Source organism: Tenrec ecaudatus, chromosome 7 (genome assembly GCF_050624435.1).
Source record: "Tenrec ecaudatus isolate mTenEca1 chromosome 7, mTenEca1.hap1, whole genome shotgun sequence".
NCBI lineage: Eukaryota > Metazoa > Chordata > Mammalia > Afrosoricida > Tenrecidae > Tenrec > Tenrec ecaudatus.
In genome coordinates this window covers 152,801,640-152,819,991 of record NC_134536.1, presented here as the reverse complement: position 1 = coordinate 152,819,991, position 18,352 = coordinate 152,801,640, and the positions used below count along the sequence as shown (strand labels likewise).

The 18,352-nt window shown below is 43.0% G+C and overlaps 1 protein-coding gene across 2 annotated transcripts; it reads right to left on the bottom strand.

The window, feature by feature from the left end:
• Window positions 1-5,021: 5,021 nt before the first annotated feature.
• Window positions 5,022-14,253, bottom strand: FAM217A (family with sequence similarity 217 member A). Of its 2 annotated transcripts, XM_075555260.1 has the most exons (7): window positions 13,918-14,253; window positions 11,887-11,983; window positions 10,631-10,715; window positions 10,508-10,521; window positions 9,744-9,818; window positions 9,583-9,656; window positions 5,022-6,588 (listed from the first exon to the last, which is right to left on the bottom strand). In XM_075555260.1, the coding sequence occupies exons 2-7, from the start codon at window positions 11,947-11,949 to the stop codon at window positions 5,364-5,366; spliced, it is 1,536 nt and encodes a 511-aa protein (XP_075411375.1). In that variant the 5' UTR covers window positions 11,950-11,983; window positions 13,918-14,253; the 3' UTR covers window positions 5,022-5,363. The 2 variants fall into 2 exon arrangements, with proteins under 2 accessions (XP_075411375.1, XP_075411376.1); XM_075555261.1 differs by lacking the exon at window positions 10,508-10,521 and having other exon boundaries at window positions 13,918-14,252.
• Between the last annotated feature and the right edge of the window lie 4,099 nt (window positions 14,254-18,352).

Genomic DNA, 18,352 nt, shown 5'->3' with positions numbered 1-18,352 from the left:
TCAGAAGCAACAAAGCCCACATGGAAGAAGCACACCAGCCTATGCGATCATGAGGTGCCAAAGGGATCAGGTATAAGACATCATCCAAAAAAAAAAAATACCATGGTGAATGAAGGGGGAAGTGCAGAGTGGAGAACTAAAGCCCATTTGTCGGCCACTGGAGATCCCCTCACGGAGGAGTCTAGGGGAGGAGATGAGTCAGTCAGGGTGCAATATAGCACCGATGAAGAATACAGCTTTCCCCCAGATCCTGGATGCTTCCTCCCCGCAACTACCATGATCCGAATTCTACCTTGCAAGACTGGAGAGAGCAGAGGTTGCACACTGGTGCATATAGGAGCTGGAGGCACAGGGAATCCAGGGTGGATGATACCTTCAGGACCAGGGGTGTGAGGGGCGATACTGGGAGAGTGGAGGGTGAGTGGGTTGGAAAGGGGGAACCGATTACAAGGATCTACAAGTGACCTCCTCCCTGGGGGACGGACAACAGAGAAGGGGGTGAAGGGAGACACCGGATAGGGCAAGATATGACAAAATAACAATCTATAAATTATCAAGGGCTCATAATGGAGTTGGGAGTGGGGGAGGGGAAAAAGAGGACCTGATGCAAAGGGCTTAAGTGGAGAGCAAATGCTTTGAAAATGATTAGGGCAAAGAATGTACAGATGTGCTTTATACAATTGATGTATGTACATGGATGGATTGTGATAAGAGTTGTATGAGCCCCTAATAAAATGTTTTTTAAAAAAAGAGAAAGCAAAAAATAATAAAAACTAGAACAAATTGACTGCCAGTTTGTCATCCTGTGGTGGCTTGTGTGCTGCTAGGATGCTGGAGGTTATGTCACTGGTATTTCAAATGCACGCAGGGTCACCCAGAGTGAGCAGGTTTCAGTGGAGCTTCGAGACTCAGAACCGACAAGGAACAAGGACTCGGCTCCCTACTTTGGAAGAAATAGCTGCTGAAAACTGGAGTGTCAGATACTGGAGGTCTGATGAATGGAAGCAGAACATAGTCAGAGAATGTTCCCCAGTAAATGGGCCCCTTGATGGAGGAGGAGCTGATTGACACAGTGGCTGCAACAATGGGCTCACATAGGAACAATGGTGAGGATGGCCCAGGACCCAGCACTGGTTTCTCCCATGGTGCATGGTCGCTCTGAATCAGAACCCGCTCAATAGCTCCTAACAGCTAAAGACTAAAGTTTTAATGTGCAAGAAGGGAGAACAAATGATAAGGCGGTACATTTTAACCTAACTACATCTGCATCTTAATTTGTACTAGTTAGTCCACTTTCTGAGGCACTTTGTCTGATAGCAAGCCTATTGACATCCCTGGTCAATGGCCAGAAGAGATTCATGGGGGGGCTAAATCCTTATGGGATTAATGTGACAACCAATAAGAAAAGGCTACAGACTGCCTAATTATAACTATTTGACATCTGGGAAAGACAACTATAGAAACAACAAAGAGGTCAGTGGTTATCTTTTCAACCTGCAAATGCATTTTGGGCTTTCACTGTCATGCATATTCTTCTACAAACCCGGTACTCAGAATTTAAGCTCCACTACGGTTCCCTTCTCGGTCTGGGAGTTTATTATTTATAGTCTTTGGATCACACAAGCTGGTGTGCTTGTTCTTTGTGGACTTAGCTGACACCTCATTCAGATGGCTCCTTGTTTTAAGATAAACTTTTAAGATGCTATTCTTTCTGAAATCTGGGGCACCATCTGCTTTCTTCACCACACTTTGGTATAGAATCTTGAGTGAGCTCTTCATGAGGCTAAGTCCACATGAAAAGAACTAATTGTTCTTAGATAAGGGCTACAACTAGGCATGAGTACAAAATTCATTCAGAGATCCATGGTTTATATCTATATCCCCTTGTCCAGTCTAGAGACATCATTACCATTATATTGGAGAACATTATAAATTATCTCATGGGATATATGGTAGTTATACTGATAGTATCTTTAATTTAGCCAATGAATGGTGTAGAATTTTAAATATTGTTGCGAAAAGGAAATATAATGTTGAGATCTATTTAGACTGACATTCATGGACAGTTGACTTATACAAACTCAAGCTTAAATGACTAGATGCTATTTACACAAACAATGAAGATTGGAGAAGCTATCTCTTATGAACACAAGGAACGCTGGTGACCTAGTAGATTACATGGTACGCCGCTAACTGCAGGGTCAGCAGTTCGAATTCACCAGCCACTATCTGCTTCTGCTTCCTAAAGACAGTCTCAAAAACCCTACCCTATATGGTTGCTGAGTCGGAAATGACTTGCCAATAGTGAGTTTTGATTTTATTTTTTTCTGTCCTTTTTTGTTTTGTTTCTTCCTGTTTTAGGTCAACCAAAGCTGCTCTAAATGCTACCGTTTACTTAAAAAGAAAAGTTCAGGATTCAAGTTACAGGGACTTGCAAAGATGAGAGTAAAGATAGTTGACCAATGAAACAAAAATCTTAGCTCTGCAAGACAAGAATTGAATGACAATATAAGTCCATTTTGCATTATAATTTTATGAAAGAGATGGTATACCATTTTGGATGAGACTAATTATTCATGATGCATATAAAATTACACTATAATAGGGGCTCCTGGCTAGTTGGTTTTTTTTTTAAAAAACAAAACAAACTTAGGCCCTATAAAATGCATTGATATGGTTTCAGAAAACTTATTGGAAATCAACCTAAAAACTAAGCATACAGTTTGACCCCTGCCCCTTAAGAAAAAGATTTGAGCTTCTACTGAAGGTAGAAACGAAGCTTGAGTTTTAGCTACTTTCTTTGATTTCTATTTGAATTGTCTTTTAATCAGAACATTGGCTCAGTTAATTCTGGTTAGACCCCTTGCTGAAAACCTGCCTTTCAACGGCAGATACTCTGAATCGGAATCTACATTTTAATTACAACCACTTAAAATCTACTTGTATGCACAAGAATAACCAGAAATTTGGTTCAACTGTATATCTTGGGTGGACACTGAAACACTAAGAAGGAGGTCAAACCAATTCAAAGTTCTGTTTTGGGTCTTCTTACCCATCCCTAATTCAAATATGCTGTCTCAACTTGGGGTATGAGATTAAAAAAAACAACTGTTCAGAGTGGTTGGCTGTGTGTGTGTGCCGCATGAAGAAGTCGTTTACTTTTCACTTTATACCTTTGACTAATATTTGAAGTTTTAACCATGATTATTTTCAGATGTATAAGAAAAATAACCGGAATTCACCAATTTCTCACTAAAATCAAAGTCAACTGTACCCCCAAACATCCAGACCTCTGATCTATGGATGGTACATAATATTTTTTCATTTACAATGTTTTTCTTTCTTTTTCCTTCAATCATATTAAGAAGAGTTGTGCAATCACCACCACCATCCATTTAGGAATATTTACTTCTTTTTCATACTCACTGGTGTTAGCTCTCCTCTCCCCTGCCATTATTAATTAGGTAATTATTAATCCATGTACTGTCTCTACAGATTTATACAGTGTTTTACAAAGTGTAATCCAAGTATTTCTATAAAGGAAAGTACCTGTTTATAATGTAGGTCCGTGGGGCCTACTCCCAAAGATTGTTTCAAATAGGTCTGTTATAGAGCCCTAGACAATCTTGCTGATGCTGTCTGCTAAGCATGGGACGCTGTCCCTTAACTGCAAGGTCGGCGATAGCAAACCTAGCAGCTGCTCCGCGGGAGAAAATGAGGCCATTTGCCCTCGCAATGAGTTAGAGACTCGGAAACCCTCTTGAGGGTGGCTATGAGTGCGGATCGATTCTACGGCAGTGGGCTGGGTTGGTTATAGAACCTTAGCTTTTGCTTTTTTAGTTCCGATTCTTAGCTGCAGTGTGCTTTGCCAGTCACACACAGATTCCTCTTTTCTGTCGTTTAATGAATGTAACGGTTTGAGCTTCAAACAGAGCTCTCTTAATAGGGATGGGGGTCGCCATCCAAACATGAGTGTTAGGCTGCTGGGTGGGCAGTGACCTTTTCCCATTTTCCTCTTGACATTATAAAACCATTAGGTTTCAGTAGAAGAGGGGTTCAAGTCTGAACTTGTAGTTTGGCCCCCAAAAGAACTGATTTTACTTTCATGTGTATGACAAAGAGGATCCTGGGAAATGAAACCTCTCAAAGGATTCATAGGATCAAATGCGCCTCACATTTTAAATAGATTTATAGTTATGTATCGATACATGTACACACAGAAGCTGTATATTTTCTTTTTTTCAAGATCATTTTATTGGGGACTCTTACAATTCATAGAACAATCCATACATCCATTGTATCAAGCATATCTGTACATGGTGCCATCATCATTTTCTAAACATTTATTTTGTACTTGAGCCTCTAGTATCAGCTCCTCTTCTTACCCTCCCCCGCTCGTGACCCCTTGAGAAATTATAAATTGTTATTATTTTCATCTTACACCGACCGCTGTCTCCCTTCCCCGACGGTTTCTGTTGTTTGTCCCGGGGTTGGGGGAGGGGGTGTTATGTGTCCATCATTGTAACCAGCTCCCCCTTCCTCCCCTCTTCTCCTAGCGGTCCCCCTTCCCAGCTGGTTTCGCCACCCCCATTTCTGTTCCTGAGGAGTTTAGCTGACCTGGATTCCGTGTGTTGTGAGCTCTTATCTGTACCTGTGTTCATGCTCAGACTCTAGCCCCACAGTGAAAGGCAGGACTGGGGTCATGACAGTGGGGGGTGAGGAAGCCTCAAGGAACCAGAGGAATATTGTGTGTTTCACCGGTGCCCTCGTTAATTCACCCCTTCCTTGTGACATTTCTGTGGTCCTCACATATTAATTTAATAACAATTTCTTTAGTTTTTAAAGGCCAAGTAAATGCTGGAGAGAGTAGTAAATAGCTACCCTTGTGAAGGTGGAAAAGTTGAAGGAAAAGGTTACCAAAGTGGAAAGGACAAAATAAAAATCATCGGCAGAATTTACTGCAATTCTTGTGTATAGTAGAACACAGTGCAAGAACTATATATAAAAAAGGACTATATCAGTTATAAATCAATTATACATTTATTGATGGAATTATACTGCAAAACAATCATAACAAAGGAACAATCTTTTTGAGTAAAATGGTTTTGCTTACTAGTTGAAACATTTCTGTGAAATATAACATACAAAAAAGATGGTCAAATATGTCATTATAGAAGCCCTTGGATTTATATAAAGATATCTTAGCAATAATTTTCACAAATTCCACGCCATCTCGCTTGAAACAATGGTGGTGTGTATGTGTGTGTGTGTGTTTTAAATAGCCGTGTCTCGGAATGGTGGACCATATTTTAGCTAGGCTTCTAGAAGTAGGGCAGCTGAAAGTGCGATGCATCTAGGCAAAGTTATTTTTGGCCAATGGGTGAACACTTGTCGTTGGTTATAAATGACGGCGATAGACAGTTTAGCTTTTGAAAATAGAATGGTCTGTTCAAGACTATATTTTTTGGGTAAAGTTTCTTTTTGGCTCTTGCTGGCTTAATTTCTTCTCTCTGATTGTCGGGAAAAGACAGGGGTATGGGTGAAATCGGTATTGGAGACCTGGTTGGAAGATATCTTGTTGAGACCATTTTCACCAGTGATTGGGTTGTTTGGGCACCACTAGCCTTTGTTGAGAGTTCTTGGCATGGATTCAAAATGGAGCTTTTGGGAGTCTTAATGTCATCATACGTTGCAATCCACTGTTTCTTAGCGGATGAACTTTTGAGAGATGTTGACCTAGAATTCCACCTATATTTTCCAGCATTATTCCAATTCCATTTCGAAGCACTTTGTTCAAGTTTGCAAGAGCTAGAATGGTTTTTCCTTTTCTCCCTATGTTTCTCTACACAAAGTGCCTGAAGATTCAAAGGGTCAGAAAGTTTCGGCTGCCTCGCTTTAGGTGCGGCTCTGGAGGAGGAGGGTCGTTCTGTGACTACTGGAGAACTTACGTTAGTTTGGAGTCTCGTCTTCTCTTTCTGTACAGTCACATGCTGTAGTCTTTCCATTTCCAGTAAGCGAGTGATCAAGTGCTCCACAGAGCGCTCCGGAGGTTCAAGCCCTGCTTTCCAATTTTCCGATTTTGACAGGGCTAATTTGTGCAAATCTAGAGTGTTGTAAGGTGGAGGGAGAAAATCAGGGTACGGAAAGACTTCACTTGGCTCCTCGGTGAAAGAGTCTTCAAAGTTCTCGATCGTTTCTGGCTTTAAGTTCAGGTCCATTGTTTTAAAATAGCTGAGTAGAGTGTCATTTGATTTTTCACTTTCGGATAAGTCGCTTTCATCTGTTAAATTTGCCTCCACATTGCTATTGCCGTATTTAAAATTCCCATGGAAAGCAGATAGAGTGTCACAACTGCTGCTTTCTGTCGCTGCACACAAATTAAGCTGAAGTTCACTTCGGTCCTTAAAAAAGTCTCCATCTGCATAGGGCCAGCAGAGACCTAGTGACACCCGTTGTAGCGGTCCAGGGTAGGAATCAACTTGCTTATCAACTGCAGCACTTGCTGTGAGTGAGTGGTTCAGAGTGAAGAGCCTTATGGGAGTACTGGTTATATTAAAGCCAGTGTCTACTGAAGATAGTTGGAAATCCCTTTAAAGATAATTAATGAATAAAGAATTCAAATGCTGTAGAAGTGATATGACTAAAGATTGGTAAACGTCTCGTTCCAATGTTTTATATCTCTCCGTATGTCACAGAAGTACACTGATTTGAAAACAATATAATTATATATAAGTCGAGGCTGAAATGTTAAGCAGACATCCCCTTGTGCCAGTGCAGGCCAGTAGGCCATTGTACTGAAACATGGGTAATTGGGGCTATGAAGAGAACCTAGGGTCAAAGCAGCTAACTCTATTTACCTGTGAATAGATTGCACATGCAATTATGATATGAGGATGCTTCAAAAGATTAGTGGAAATTTTGCATTATCTTTTAGTTCCATCTCTCCACAAACTTTTTGGATCCCACTCATCTCTAAAAATGAGGATGCCCCTATCTCACATCTAAAAACGAGGATCCCTCTCATATCTAAGAATGGAAATTATGGGGAAATGTCCATTGATCTAGAGTCAGGCATAAGGAGACAAACTAACAAAAGTAATTAAGCTGCTTTCAAAAGGCTCCTATTTTAGCTAACAATTAAGAAAAACTATTTCCTTTTTTTTATTTAAGAAAAACTATTTTTATCAAACAAAAAGGATTCCAGGAAGTATTTCTCAGCTGAGCGATTCATAAAAATTCTCATCTGAGCATGTCCTTCCTCTTAATTTATGAATAATGCATCTTGGAATTGTATTAAAAAATTTTTAATGCAAAAATAAAATAAGCTAAAGCCACAAAATTTGAGTTTCTAGTTAGTTTTCCTTTTTAAGGTTTACTAGAAACATTGACATTAGAAGAGAATTTGATGCATAAATTGACACCGTTTCAATATCTTACTACTTACTGTAAAGGCAGTTTATACTAAATATCTAAATTTCTGAAAAATATTTTCACCTCTATTGAAATGACAGCGGTTGATATACTTAACTAAATGCTGGGTATTCTGCCTTGCCTTCAAAGAAACCACAGGAAACTAAATGTAAATCTATAATTAATAATCAACATGCCAATGCATTGTGGTAAAAAGACCATGGATTCTGGAATCAGAAGACCAAGGGTTTACCCCTTCACCACCAGAGGGGTCAAAGAGGAAATAACAATACCTACTTACGAATAGACGAGTAAGATAATTCATATGAACATGCTAATAAAACAAAAGTCATCACTTACTTTAAGTCTACTTATCTGCCAATGGTAGATTGAAAAAAAGCCCTCAATAATAAAATATTTCACTGACATTAAGCTCTTCTGCGTAATAATAACCCATCCCAAATAATAGGAACTAGCTATCAAGCACATTTTTTGTTTAAACCTCACAACACTCCTTTGAGACAGGAACTTTGCTTTTCCACCTTTTACAGTTAGCAAAACGGAGGCACAGAAAGACGAGACACCTTTCCTTCCTAAGGTCACCCATCTAAAGGTGTAACTGGGATTGGAACCCAGGTGCTGGATGCCATGTCTGTGATCTTCTTAGTCACTGCAGTCTCCTGCTTTAATTATTATATCTTTGCCCTGAGTGCCAATGATTAAATTCTACTCTGGAAACACTTCATTTGACCACTTATCTTAGATATCCTGGCTTCAAGATAAGCTTGCTCTTGAAATAGCCTTTTTAATCCCTAACGGTACCAACATCACCTCAGAACATTGTTATTAGGTGCCATCAAGCTCAGCATGACTCCTAATGACCCTATTTATAGGAGAATGAAGCACTTCCCAGGTCTGCACCATCCTCATAATCGCTATGTTTGAGCCCATTGTGTCAGCCAATGGGTCAATCCATCCCACTGAAGGTCTTTTTCTTAGAATGTTAGCCACGTCGATTCCCTTGCTCACTTCCGAATTCAAACATTAAGGGGAGTTGTACACAGACCTCACAAGGGTAAAATCCTCTGCTATCAACTGAAATCCCTCCTTGTCAAGACTGGATAAATGAAAAAAGATGAGAAAATTTAGGATCTCTGTTAAACAATACCCTTTGTATAAAACCAGTACTTGGCAGGTGTTCAATCACTGTTCCATTCTCCTCCAAATAATAACCCAAACTCACTGCCATGGAGTTGATTGTGACTCACAGTGACCACATGGCAGAGTAGAACTGTGGGTCTCTGAGACTGCACATCTTTACAAAAGGAGAACACTTTGTCTTTCTCCCACAGAACAACTGGTGGTTTTAGAACTCCTGTCCTGTGTAACTCACTATAATATGCCTCCTTGGAGGCTGTAAGATGCACTAAAGGTTAAGAACTAAACAGAATTCAAACCAGGCAAAGTCTGAGAAGTGACATATTATAGTGGTTGATAAGACAGACTTTGGACTAAGCTACTTTTCATATCTGGTTTTACCATTCAAAGGAGCCATGTTAGTACAGTGGGTAAGTGCTCAGCTGCTTGTTATGAGGTCAGTAGTTCAAATCCACCCCCTGTTCTGCGATAGAAAGATGTGACAGACTGCTCTCGGAAATATTACAGCTTGGAACTATGGGGTTGGACTACTCTGGCCTGTAAAGTTGCCAGGAGCTGCAACAGACTCGCAGGTAGGCAACAGGCTTAATTCTTACTATTTGTGTGGCTTTGAGAAAGTCACACTTGCAATTGTGCATTTGCGTCCTCATCTGTAAAACAGGGAACGTGACATTCGCATCTGCCTTCTAGGCCTGTGAGGGTCAAGTGAGTTAATACATTCAAGGAACTGAAAGAGTTCATTTACTAGCTTCTTCTCCCTTCAATGGAGCGCTCAAACTCTATCAAAACCTCGTTGTAAGGGCCTAGCAAACTTTTAATAACCATATACTGATTATATCTGTGACGTCTGCCAGACACTTTCAACTTCAGGGGGAATTTCCAAAAGTTCCCAGGATTCACACACGGCACTCTATTCTTCTAGTTGTTTTTGTCCTGGTATTTAAAGTAGTTAACACATCTCTGTTTAAATTCATCTCACTAAGTTGGGTTTTACAAAAATAAATACTCTCTTACCTGCTCTCCATGGAATTGGTGTTCCCTTCATTGAGAGGGTAACTGCAGAACTGAAATATGCTTCGTTTACTGTTCTGATAATATAAACACCATGATCATGATTTTAGAAACTATGTGCGTTAAAAAAAGCTTTCTAAGAATATGATGGAACACAATCTCACCTGTTTTCTTTTCTGAGCTTGCTCTGACAAATTAAGTTCTAGCATCAGTTGGTCTACTGGAATTTCCAAACGGTTCTATAAAGCAGCAGAAGATTATTAAAAATACAATTCTGTTCCTTAATCTTGTTCTGATTTCTTGTTCTAAGCAAGATCCTCTGATATTTGCTTTTATACATACAGAAATTGTTAGCTTATTACTGACTTAATCTGAACTTAATACAGACCATTATAAATACTGCCAAGCAGTGTTAACTAATAAGCCTTAATTTTCATTAAGATTTTCTTTATTTTATTAAAAGGGTCCTGGTGGCACAGTGCTTGGCTGCAAACTGGAAGGAGGCAGTTTGAAGCCACCGTCCATTCCAAGGGAGAAAAGCTTTGTAATCGGCTTCTGCAAAGATTTGCAGCCATGGAAACCCTTTGAGGCAGGTTCTATTCTGTACTATAGGTTTGCCATGAGTCAGCATCAACTCAATGGCTTGTACAGCAAGACATCTGAAGGACTAAGGATTCTTTTGGCAACGACTAGAAAACACTATAATTACTATTGAATTAATTTCCAGCTACACTATTTTTATATGAATAAGCATGTAAACAAATACTGATTTGCAGTCCTATAAACTAGTAAAGGCTGTAATTTGTCGCAGAACTCTAAAGAAATAAAATTTAAACAACTGAAAAAAAGGAGGGGACATTTTTTAAGCATATGTAACTTGAAAACAACCCGGTTTGTGAATTGTTGAACACCAAACATGTCTCCTTACCTTGTTACTTATGCCTGAAAGAATGTGTGTGGGGAAAAAGACAGTTAGTGGTTCCATACGACTTGTGTCATCCAAAAGAATCCCCTTTCATAGACCGATCCCAGCACACGCAGGAGTTCTTACCGCCTGAGGCACCATTCCTTCCAGGGGGGAGGTTTTTATTCTCAAGAACAGTGACTTCTGAATCCAAACTCCAGTGAGGTACGTTCTAAAGCAATATTTATTTCACAGTAAGCTTAAAGTGAAGAAAACATAAGAAGCCGAAGTATATAATTTTACATGGCTTTGGGGAAAGACCGCCACCACAAAGCTCCCTGAGCACGTTCCCTCTCCCGGGACCACCAAGCCTCCCCGAGGGACATTCAAGGTTCTCTGGCCCGATTTGCGAACACTTACAAGTCAGGTAATGGAAAGGCTTTTTTACAACAATTTAGTGTCATTCTCATTTTGTTAAAAAATCTTGGTACATAGGCTTTCAAAAAGGCCCTGTGCAGTATGTGCCTGGCATACAGGGACACATGGACCAAATGTCCTATACTGTAGCTGAAAACTGACAGGAAAAAGGATAAACATAAAGAAATACGAAAAAATGAGAAGAATGCCTACTATTTATGTTCCTGACATTGTGCACATTGTACCTAAGGTGGTGAGGGTGGGCAGAGAATGGGGTTGCGTTGATGCGTGGGAAGTACTGTAATGATTTATTACGGGAAGGGGACAGGAAGAAGTGAGTATATTATTTTTAAAAGCAGGTTTTTTAGGAATGAACTCAGATACGTTCTCTTCAAAGTGATAAAAACCTTTTGAAACTGTACTCTAAAGCTGCGCACAAATGAAACCTTAGGTATCATCTCCACACGAAGAAAGAACTCAATAAAACTCACTCTCATCGAGTCCTTGCCAACTCACACGCCCCCTACAGGACAGGGTCGAACTGCCCCTGTGGGTCTCCAAGACTGTGACTCTACTGGCATAGAAAGGTCCCCATCTTTCTCCCACGGAGTGACTGGTGGTCTCGAACTGCTGACTTTTCAGTTCGCTGCCCAGTTTGTAAGAGCTACCCCACCTTTAAATACAGTATGAGGTTCTAAGGAAGTACCTCTTTACAGTAAGGGCTGTTGATACGGGAAGGGATTAGCCAGGGAGAATGCATATTATCTTTTTCTGGAGGTAACTGAAAATCAAATCAAATCTCTGTCATGTGTTCTTAGGATTGGTGTCACCCGGTACAGTAACCCATGGTATCGCCCTACTCCCCCTTCTCTCCTTCCTCCCACTATGGACCTCCTCCCACACCAAACCATAGAACTGTGAGCAATGGGAGGTAGGTCTTTGCAGTGGCTGCTGCTGGAGATTCAATTCAATTACATTTGTCATACCTCATGAGAGATGTTTGGCATTTGTAGATTGGTGGCACAATTTTCACCATTTCCTCTGCACATTTTGTTGTAGTTGTTCCTCTGTTTCTTTAAAATCCTACACAGGTTGCAGGGTAGGCACATGAATGGGTAAGATATATTTATATAAAAGCTTGATCTTTGGCTTCAGTTTAAAGAGGAGTTAAGAAAATACTTAGACAAAAAAGATGGAAGCGGGGGAAGGAAACTGGGGGAGTGTAAGAATTAAAGACAACAGAAGTCGTTACTGTTAAATATACACTTCTGCAATAGTGCTGATCTACAAGTTGATGCATGGATAGACATACAGGCTGAGTAGCCTTGGGAGGGAGAATGGGATTAGATTTATACCCAGGAATATATGGAGGTTTGACAGAGAACATGTGTACATGGGTATCTACTGTTGCTTCAACTATATCAACCAAACCTTCTTAGACATAACCAAATACTTTGCGGGACTGAGTCATTGTTCCTGGGGACCCAGCCACGGTAGTGAGGGGAATCAAGTCAATTGGCATAACACAGTTCACCAAGACATCCTACTTTGGGGAGAGTTTACTGGCGAGTGTCTACTGGTGTCTGTCTTAAAAGTTTGTTAGTGGCCATGTAAGGCACACCTACGGGTCTCTCGCTGCTGGAGAACGAAGGGAGAAGAAAAGTGAAGACATTTGGAAACAATCGATCCAACTAATCACATGAACACCACTCTCCACAACGCTGACACCAGAAGAATTAGCACCAAGTGCCTTGAAAGGAATCACGTTAGAAAGTCCTAGATAGAATGGGAAAGAAATGTGAAATCAAGTGCAAAATCATAAAAGAACCAGGCTTTCTATTCAGAGAGTGGTTGGTGGAAACCTTGCCTAAAGCCTTTGGGCACCTTTCAGTCCAGAAAGAAACCATGGCTCAATTTTCAGCCAACCAACGAATACTATTACATTATGGATTGAATCAGTGGCTGGAAACAACATGTGTATGAACTGGTGAATGGAAAACTGATCTGCTCTGTAAACCTACACTCATTTCGCAATAAAAAGTTTAAAAAGCAAAGCAAAGAGGAAATACGGGGGCAGAGTGGGAAATCAGCCGGAAACAAAGGGCAGACCAGACAAAATGAAATTGACAAAGAAATTGGAAAATGAGAAGGAAATTAAATAGACAAAAAGAAAGATGGAAAGGTCGACACCCCACCGAAGGAAAGAAGATGAGAGAATTAGAGTTAGAAGTGAGAAGAATGTGTTCTAAGAAGTGAGGAGGAAACATAAATGTGATCCCATAGGATGAATTACGTGGAATGCTCAAAACCTGTGACCACAAGTTCCCCTTTTAATTATTCAAAACACATGCTTCATTTGAAAACAAGGTTAACTTAACTTCCCCACGGGCAACTGTCCTATGCACGGTGGTTTCTTGTACACTGAAAGGCCCATGAGACTGGACAGTATTTTCCAGTCAACTGTCGTGATGGGTGCTTAAAACCTTTAATATTGTTTCAACTACAAGGAGTAGCGATTAAAGTAAGGCATCCTTCCTCCCCCCACCCATGAATCAGAGTCAAAAGTTTTGTAGTTTGGGGGTTACTTGTGTAGGAAGAATAACAACCTAATGTTATAGCAGTAATCAGCATATTTGCTAATCTCTTACAATTTACTGTCTCGTGGGGGAAAATGTGTTCCCTGGGGGAAATGAGAGTTCGACTCCAGGTGGATCGGAATCAACAAGTATTGATGGACCCCCCCTGGAAGGCAGGCATTGGGACGGAAAAAGACCAAAGGCGCTTGCCATTGTGAATGGGACAAGGCGTTAAAGGGAGGCAGGAGGGCAGATGACAAGGGTCCAGAAAAGAGAGGGCGGGGCACACAGGCACCCACAGGGGCGCCCATTCCCTCCCGGGCTGCTGTGGGCCTCACTGGGCACCCGGATGGCTAGCGCAGTGGCGACAGAGCCCCACGGGTGCCCCAGACCTCGCGGGGGGCAGGCTGGCCTGGGAACACCCCCGCTCTGACCTCTTACCCCGCAGCACTGACCACCCACGTGTCCTCCCTGGTGTCTTCTCCAAGGGCGCCGCCGCCCTGAGACCCGGGCCCGTGGGCGAGCTGGGCCACGGGCTTGAGGGGCGCCCCCTCCGCCTCGGCTTTCCTGCAGCGAGGGAAGTGGGGCGGCGGGCGGCGGGCGGCCGGGCGGCGCGCCCCCTCGGCGGCGGTGTTGGGCCGGTGCGCCGCGGCCACGGGCACGGTCAAGGCGATCGAGCCGGGGGCCCAGGCGGGGCCCAGCGAGGTCAGCCGCGGCGGGCGCGGCAGCTCCGCCGACCGCCCGAGCGGCCGGGTCTCACGGCAACGGCAGTGCAGCAGGGGCGCCCTGGGGAGCCCTGCGTCCCACCCGCGCCATCGGGGCCTCTCGGGCCGCACCCCTCGGGCCGGCTGCCGCCATCGCGGCCCGGGCGCTGCCCTCGGGGCCGGCCCCGGCGCCCCGCCCGGCCCGTCGGCGGACAGCTCGGCCATGTCGGGTGGGGCCGCTCCGGGACTCGGGAAGCCCGCGGGCGCGGTCACGGCCACAGGCCCCCGCCGCACCCGCCGCGCCTCGGCCCCCCGGTCCGCCGGGCCTGGGGTCGCGGGCGGCGCGGCGGCGGTCGGCCTCGCCCTGGGGCGGCCTCGGCCATTCTGCACCGCGTCGGTGCGGGCACCGGTGAGCCCGGGGCGCGCTTGCTCACCATTGAAGAGGTGACACAATAGCGAGGCGGGCGGACGGTTGAGCCCCACGCCACTCCACCCCTCCCCCCGCCCCCACTGGTCTGAGATATATTGAGGTCGCACGCTATTTGGGGACTCCTTAAACAGCCTGGAAGAGCCCCTGGCGTGGCCGGGGGGGAAAGTACTTGGCTGCTCATCAGAGGATGGAGGGTGGCCAGTCCGGAGAGCTCTGCTCCTGCTTCACGGGAAGATTGCAGCCTGGGGCGGGAATCTGTGGCAGCTCGGTCCCTGTGAGTTGGAAGCCACTGAGTAGCCGCCGGTCTGGGGTTTGGTTTAGCAAAGCCTGGGTCACAAAGGGCTATTTCATGGAGCCGTGGTAAGAAAAATTGTGTATTTATAGGAGGAAGATGGGGCCAGGGGAGGCTGAGTGGGTACTTTGTGGAAAAATGGAAGGAAAAGAGAGTGGGATTTTTCCATGAAGGTTTTTGAAGTCCTTTAATACTGAAAAACGGGTTACACGTTGGGCTCCTAAACCTAAGGCCAGCGGTTCAAAACCACCAGTCGTTGTGCGCGAGAAAGACACGGCTTTCTCCTGTAAGACATTTGGTCTCAGAAACCCACCTTCGCAGTTCCACCTCACGATGAGCCATAATTGACTGACTGGCAGTGAGTTTTGTTTTATTTCTTCTCGCACAGTTCCCCTTACAGTTTGTTACAGATTTAAAATAAATAAAAACAACTGACTACTTCCTGTATATATGTAAATGATTAATAAAAAGGTGAATTATAGTCTTTACAAGCAAGTACTGACATTTGAGGGAATTTTTGTCATCTTTTTTGATAGCAGATACTATTGAATTCTATTAGGTTGAACATTGAGATCTAGATTCAACCTCAAAATGTTACATCCAACATCTAATTCATTGTCTCTTCACATGAGGGACAGGGGGTTCAACATCTTCCCAGAAAAATGCCTGCATCAACTATTTAATACAACGTCAAGGTTTTCTCCTATCTTTTTTTAAAAACATTTTATTAGGAACTCATACAACTCTTATCACAATCCATACATATACGGTTTCCTCCTACCTTTGATATCCACCCCACTGGTGTTTTCTCCCCTCCGCAAGGCCTTCCCTGCCTCCTCGAAAAATATGTCCACTTCCTACCGGACATAGTCTGTTTCATAAGCACCCAATTTTTACTTACTTTTTGTACTGACCACAATCTTGTTTGCTTACACGTTTCTTTCTTTCTCTGTTTTACTGCGTGGCTCTCTTCAGTGGAATATAAGACTCATGAAGGCAGGAGCGCTTTCTGTACAGAGTGCATTCCGATACACACATGACCTCAAGCTGTACACGTAGTAGGAGGGCGCACCGTATAGATTAAGGGAATAGCTAAAAGAGCATACCAAACCCACTACCATCAAGTCTATTCCAACTTACAGTGATGACCCGACATGGGGTTTCCAAGACTGTAAATCTCTATAGGAGAAGACAGCCTTTACTCTGAGTAGCGACTGGTGAGTTTGAACTGCCAACTTACCGGCCAGCACCATCGGGACACTAAAGCAACTGGTGTTTTGGAGCTCTCCTTTCTTAGGTACTCTCCTCCTCAGGTTGTTTCCCCGCAAACTCACCACTGTTAGTTAATTGTGACTCACAGTGGCCCAAGATAGGCTTTCTGAGCTGTACATCTTGAAAGGAGCAGACAGACTTCTCTTTTTCCTACAGAGGGACTCCCCAAACACTCTGCTATTGGGTCAAGCCTGGCTCATAGCGACCCCCTGTGGGTTTCTGAGACTGTCACTGTTTACCAGAGTGGAAGGCCCAGTCTTTCTCTCACAGAGCCTGTGGTGGTTTTGAACTGCCCACCATGGGGATTGCAGCTCAGCCCATCACCACTACACCACGAGGACTCCACAGAGGGGCTGGTGGGTTTACAGAGCCAGTCGTGGGGTTAACTCCCATTGCCTAACCCACGGGGCCACTAGGTCTCGCAAACACTCCCTCTCTCTCACTGCCATCGAGTTGATGCCAACCTATAGACACCCTACATCTGTTTTCTCTCTGAGATGCAGATCTGTTCAAATGCCCTTTATGTGTCTGCTTATCATCGAGCCAGCCACTTTCCCATCCCACACATGCTACATGGTAGACGTATCAGTTTACACTTTTCCACCGCCTCCTCCTAGCTTTAAATCATGTCTATGTTTTTTACTTTCACACCCTCCCCCTCTTTTATATGCATAGTTCAATTCTACTCAAGCAAAACTAGCTCATAAGTCATCTTCCCCAGACAGGATAAATTGCTACCTCCTCAAAACTCTCAAATTATAAGAATGTGTTCACAATTCTGTGCTCTATTATAATGGTCCCTTTTAAAAAACGAGTGTTTGAATGCATGTGGAGTATTAGTCTATCTAACAGGGTGTTTGGCAATATATACTTGAGTTCATTTAAAATTTTAATAGTATTTTCTAGGGTTTTGCTACGGTTGATATGTGCCAAGCATCTAACTAAGCATTTTATCTGTATTAACCAGTTGGATATCCCTAACAATCCTGTGATGTATGAATTCTCCCTACTTTACAAATGAGTACTCTGAGCCTTAGTAATATTATGTAACGTCCCAATTTAAGATTACCTAAAAAATGATAAGTTGGGAAAAATATCAGGGCCCAGGTAACACTTTCTATAAATATAGCTGGTTGGTAAATGCTTCTTTGATTTTGCTCCTTGGATAGAAGAGAAATTGTGTGTGTGTGTGTGTGTGTATTTCACAAATCTGGCCTAAGTATCAGCTATCCTCTTTGTTTTACTCTTCGGCTCTCAGTTTTTCCTGTGTCTCAGAACTTGAGCTGATTCCAGATCCGTTAGGTCACTCTGAGATTTGCCATCCATGAACACATCTTTCAATGTCTTTTTTTACCCGACAATCATCTTAAAAAGCACCCTTTTCTTTCATTACCCCCCCCCCCGATAGTTTTCCCTATCCCTAGAGACTTTTGAATTATTTTCCATTAACATGAAAATGATAGTTGCCCCTTCCAATTTCTCCTACTCACCCCAAAGTAGCCTATTGACTTAATAACATTTTGAGTATGACAGGTCACTACACTGACAATGTGCCCAGTATTTAGGGGACATCCCTAGTCTAAGTGATGAAGGGACAAGGCTAACAGATGAGTGACATACAAGGGAAACACCTAAGAGGCTTAGGTCTGATTTAGTTTTAGTTCAGACTTGGGAATGAAGGGTTTTGTTGGTCAGTGAGAGTTTTTCCAGGGTAGCTTAGTCCCGATTCTAACATCAGTTCTTGAGCCAAGCAAGAGAATACACCTTCTTCCCAGGCCATTCCAAGGTCCTTGCTAGGACTCCAAATATGGTAGCCACCAGCCGGTGGCGACTGGTTGCTGTAATCCACACAGCAGTTCTAAACCACCAGCCCTTCTGCAGGGGAAAGATGAGGCTCTACCCCAGTAGAGTCACAGTCTCAGAAAGTCACACGGGAGTAAGTTCTACTCTGTCCTATGGGGGTCTCTATGCGTTGACATCCACACGATGCCAGTGAGTTTTTTGTTTTGTTTTGACACTTGCTTATTTTAAACATGCACTTAAAAAATGCTGATAGAATGAAACCTTTCGTTCATGAATTAAGTAGATATTATCTGTCTCATAGTGTTTAATAACATCCTTTCCCCCCCAATTCCACAACTTCTACATGTATAACCCAGTGCCATTGATTATACTCTT

Coding starts and splice junctions, on each gene's coding strand:
- FAM217A (XM_075555260.1), bottom strand. CDS start 11,949: ATGTGCAGAGGAAATGGTGAAAATTGTGCCACCAATCTACAAATGCCA. Junction 10,716..11,886: donor TGCCAAACATCTCTCATGAG/GTATGACAAATG, acceptor ATATTGCTTTAG/AACGTACCTCACTGGAGTTT. Junction 9,657..9,743: donor AAGCTCAGAAAAGAAAACAG/GTGAGATTGTGT, acceptor TTATATTATCAG/AACAGTAAACGAAGCATATT.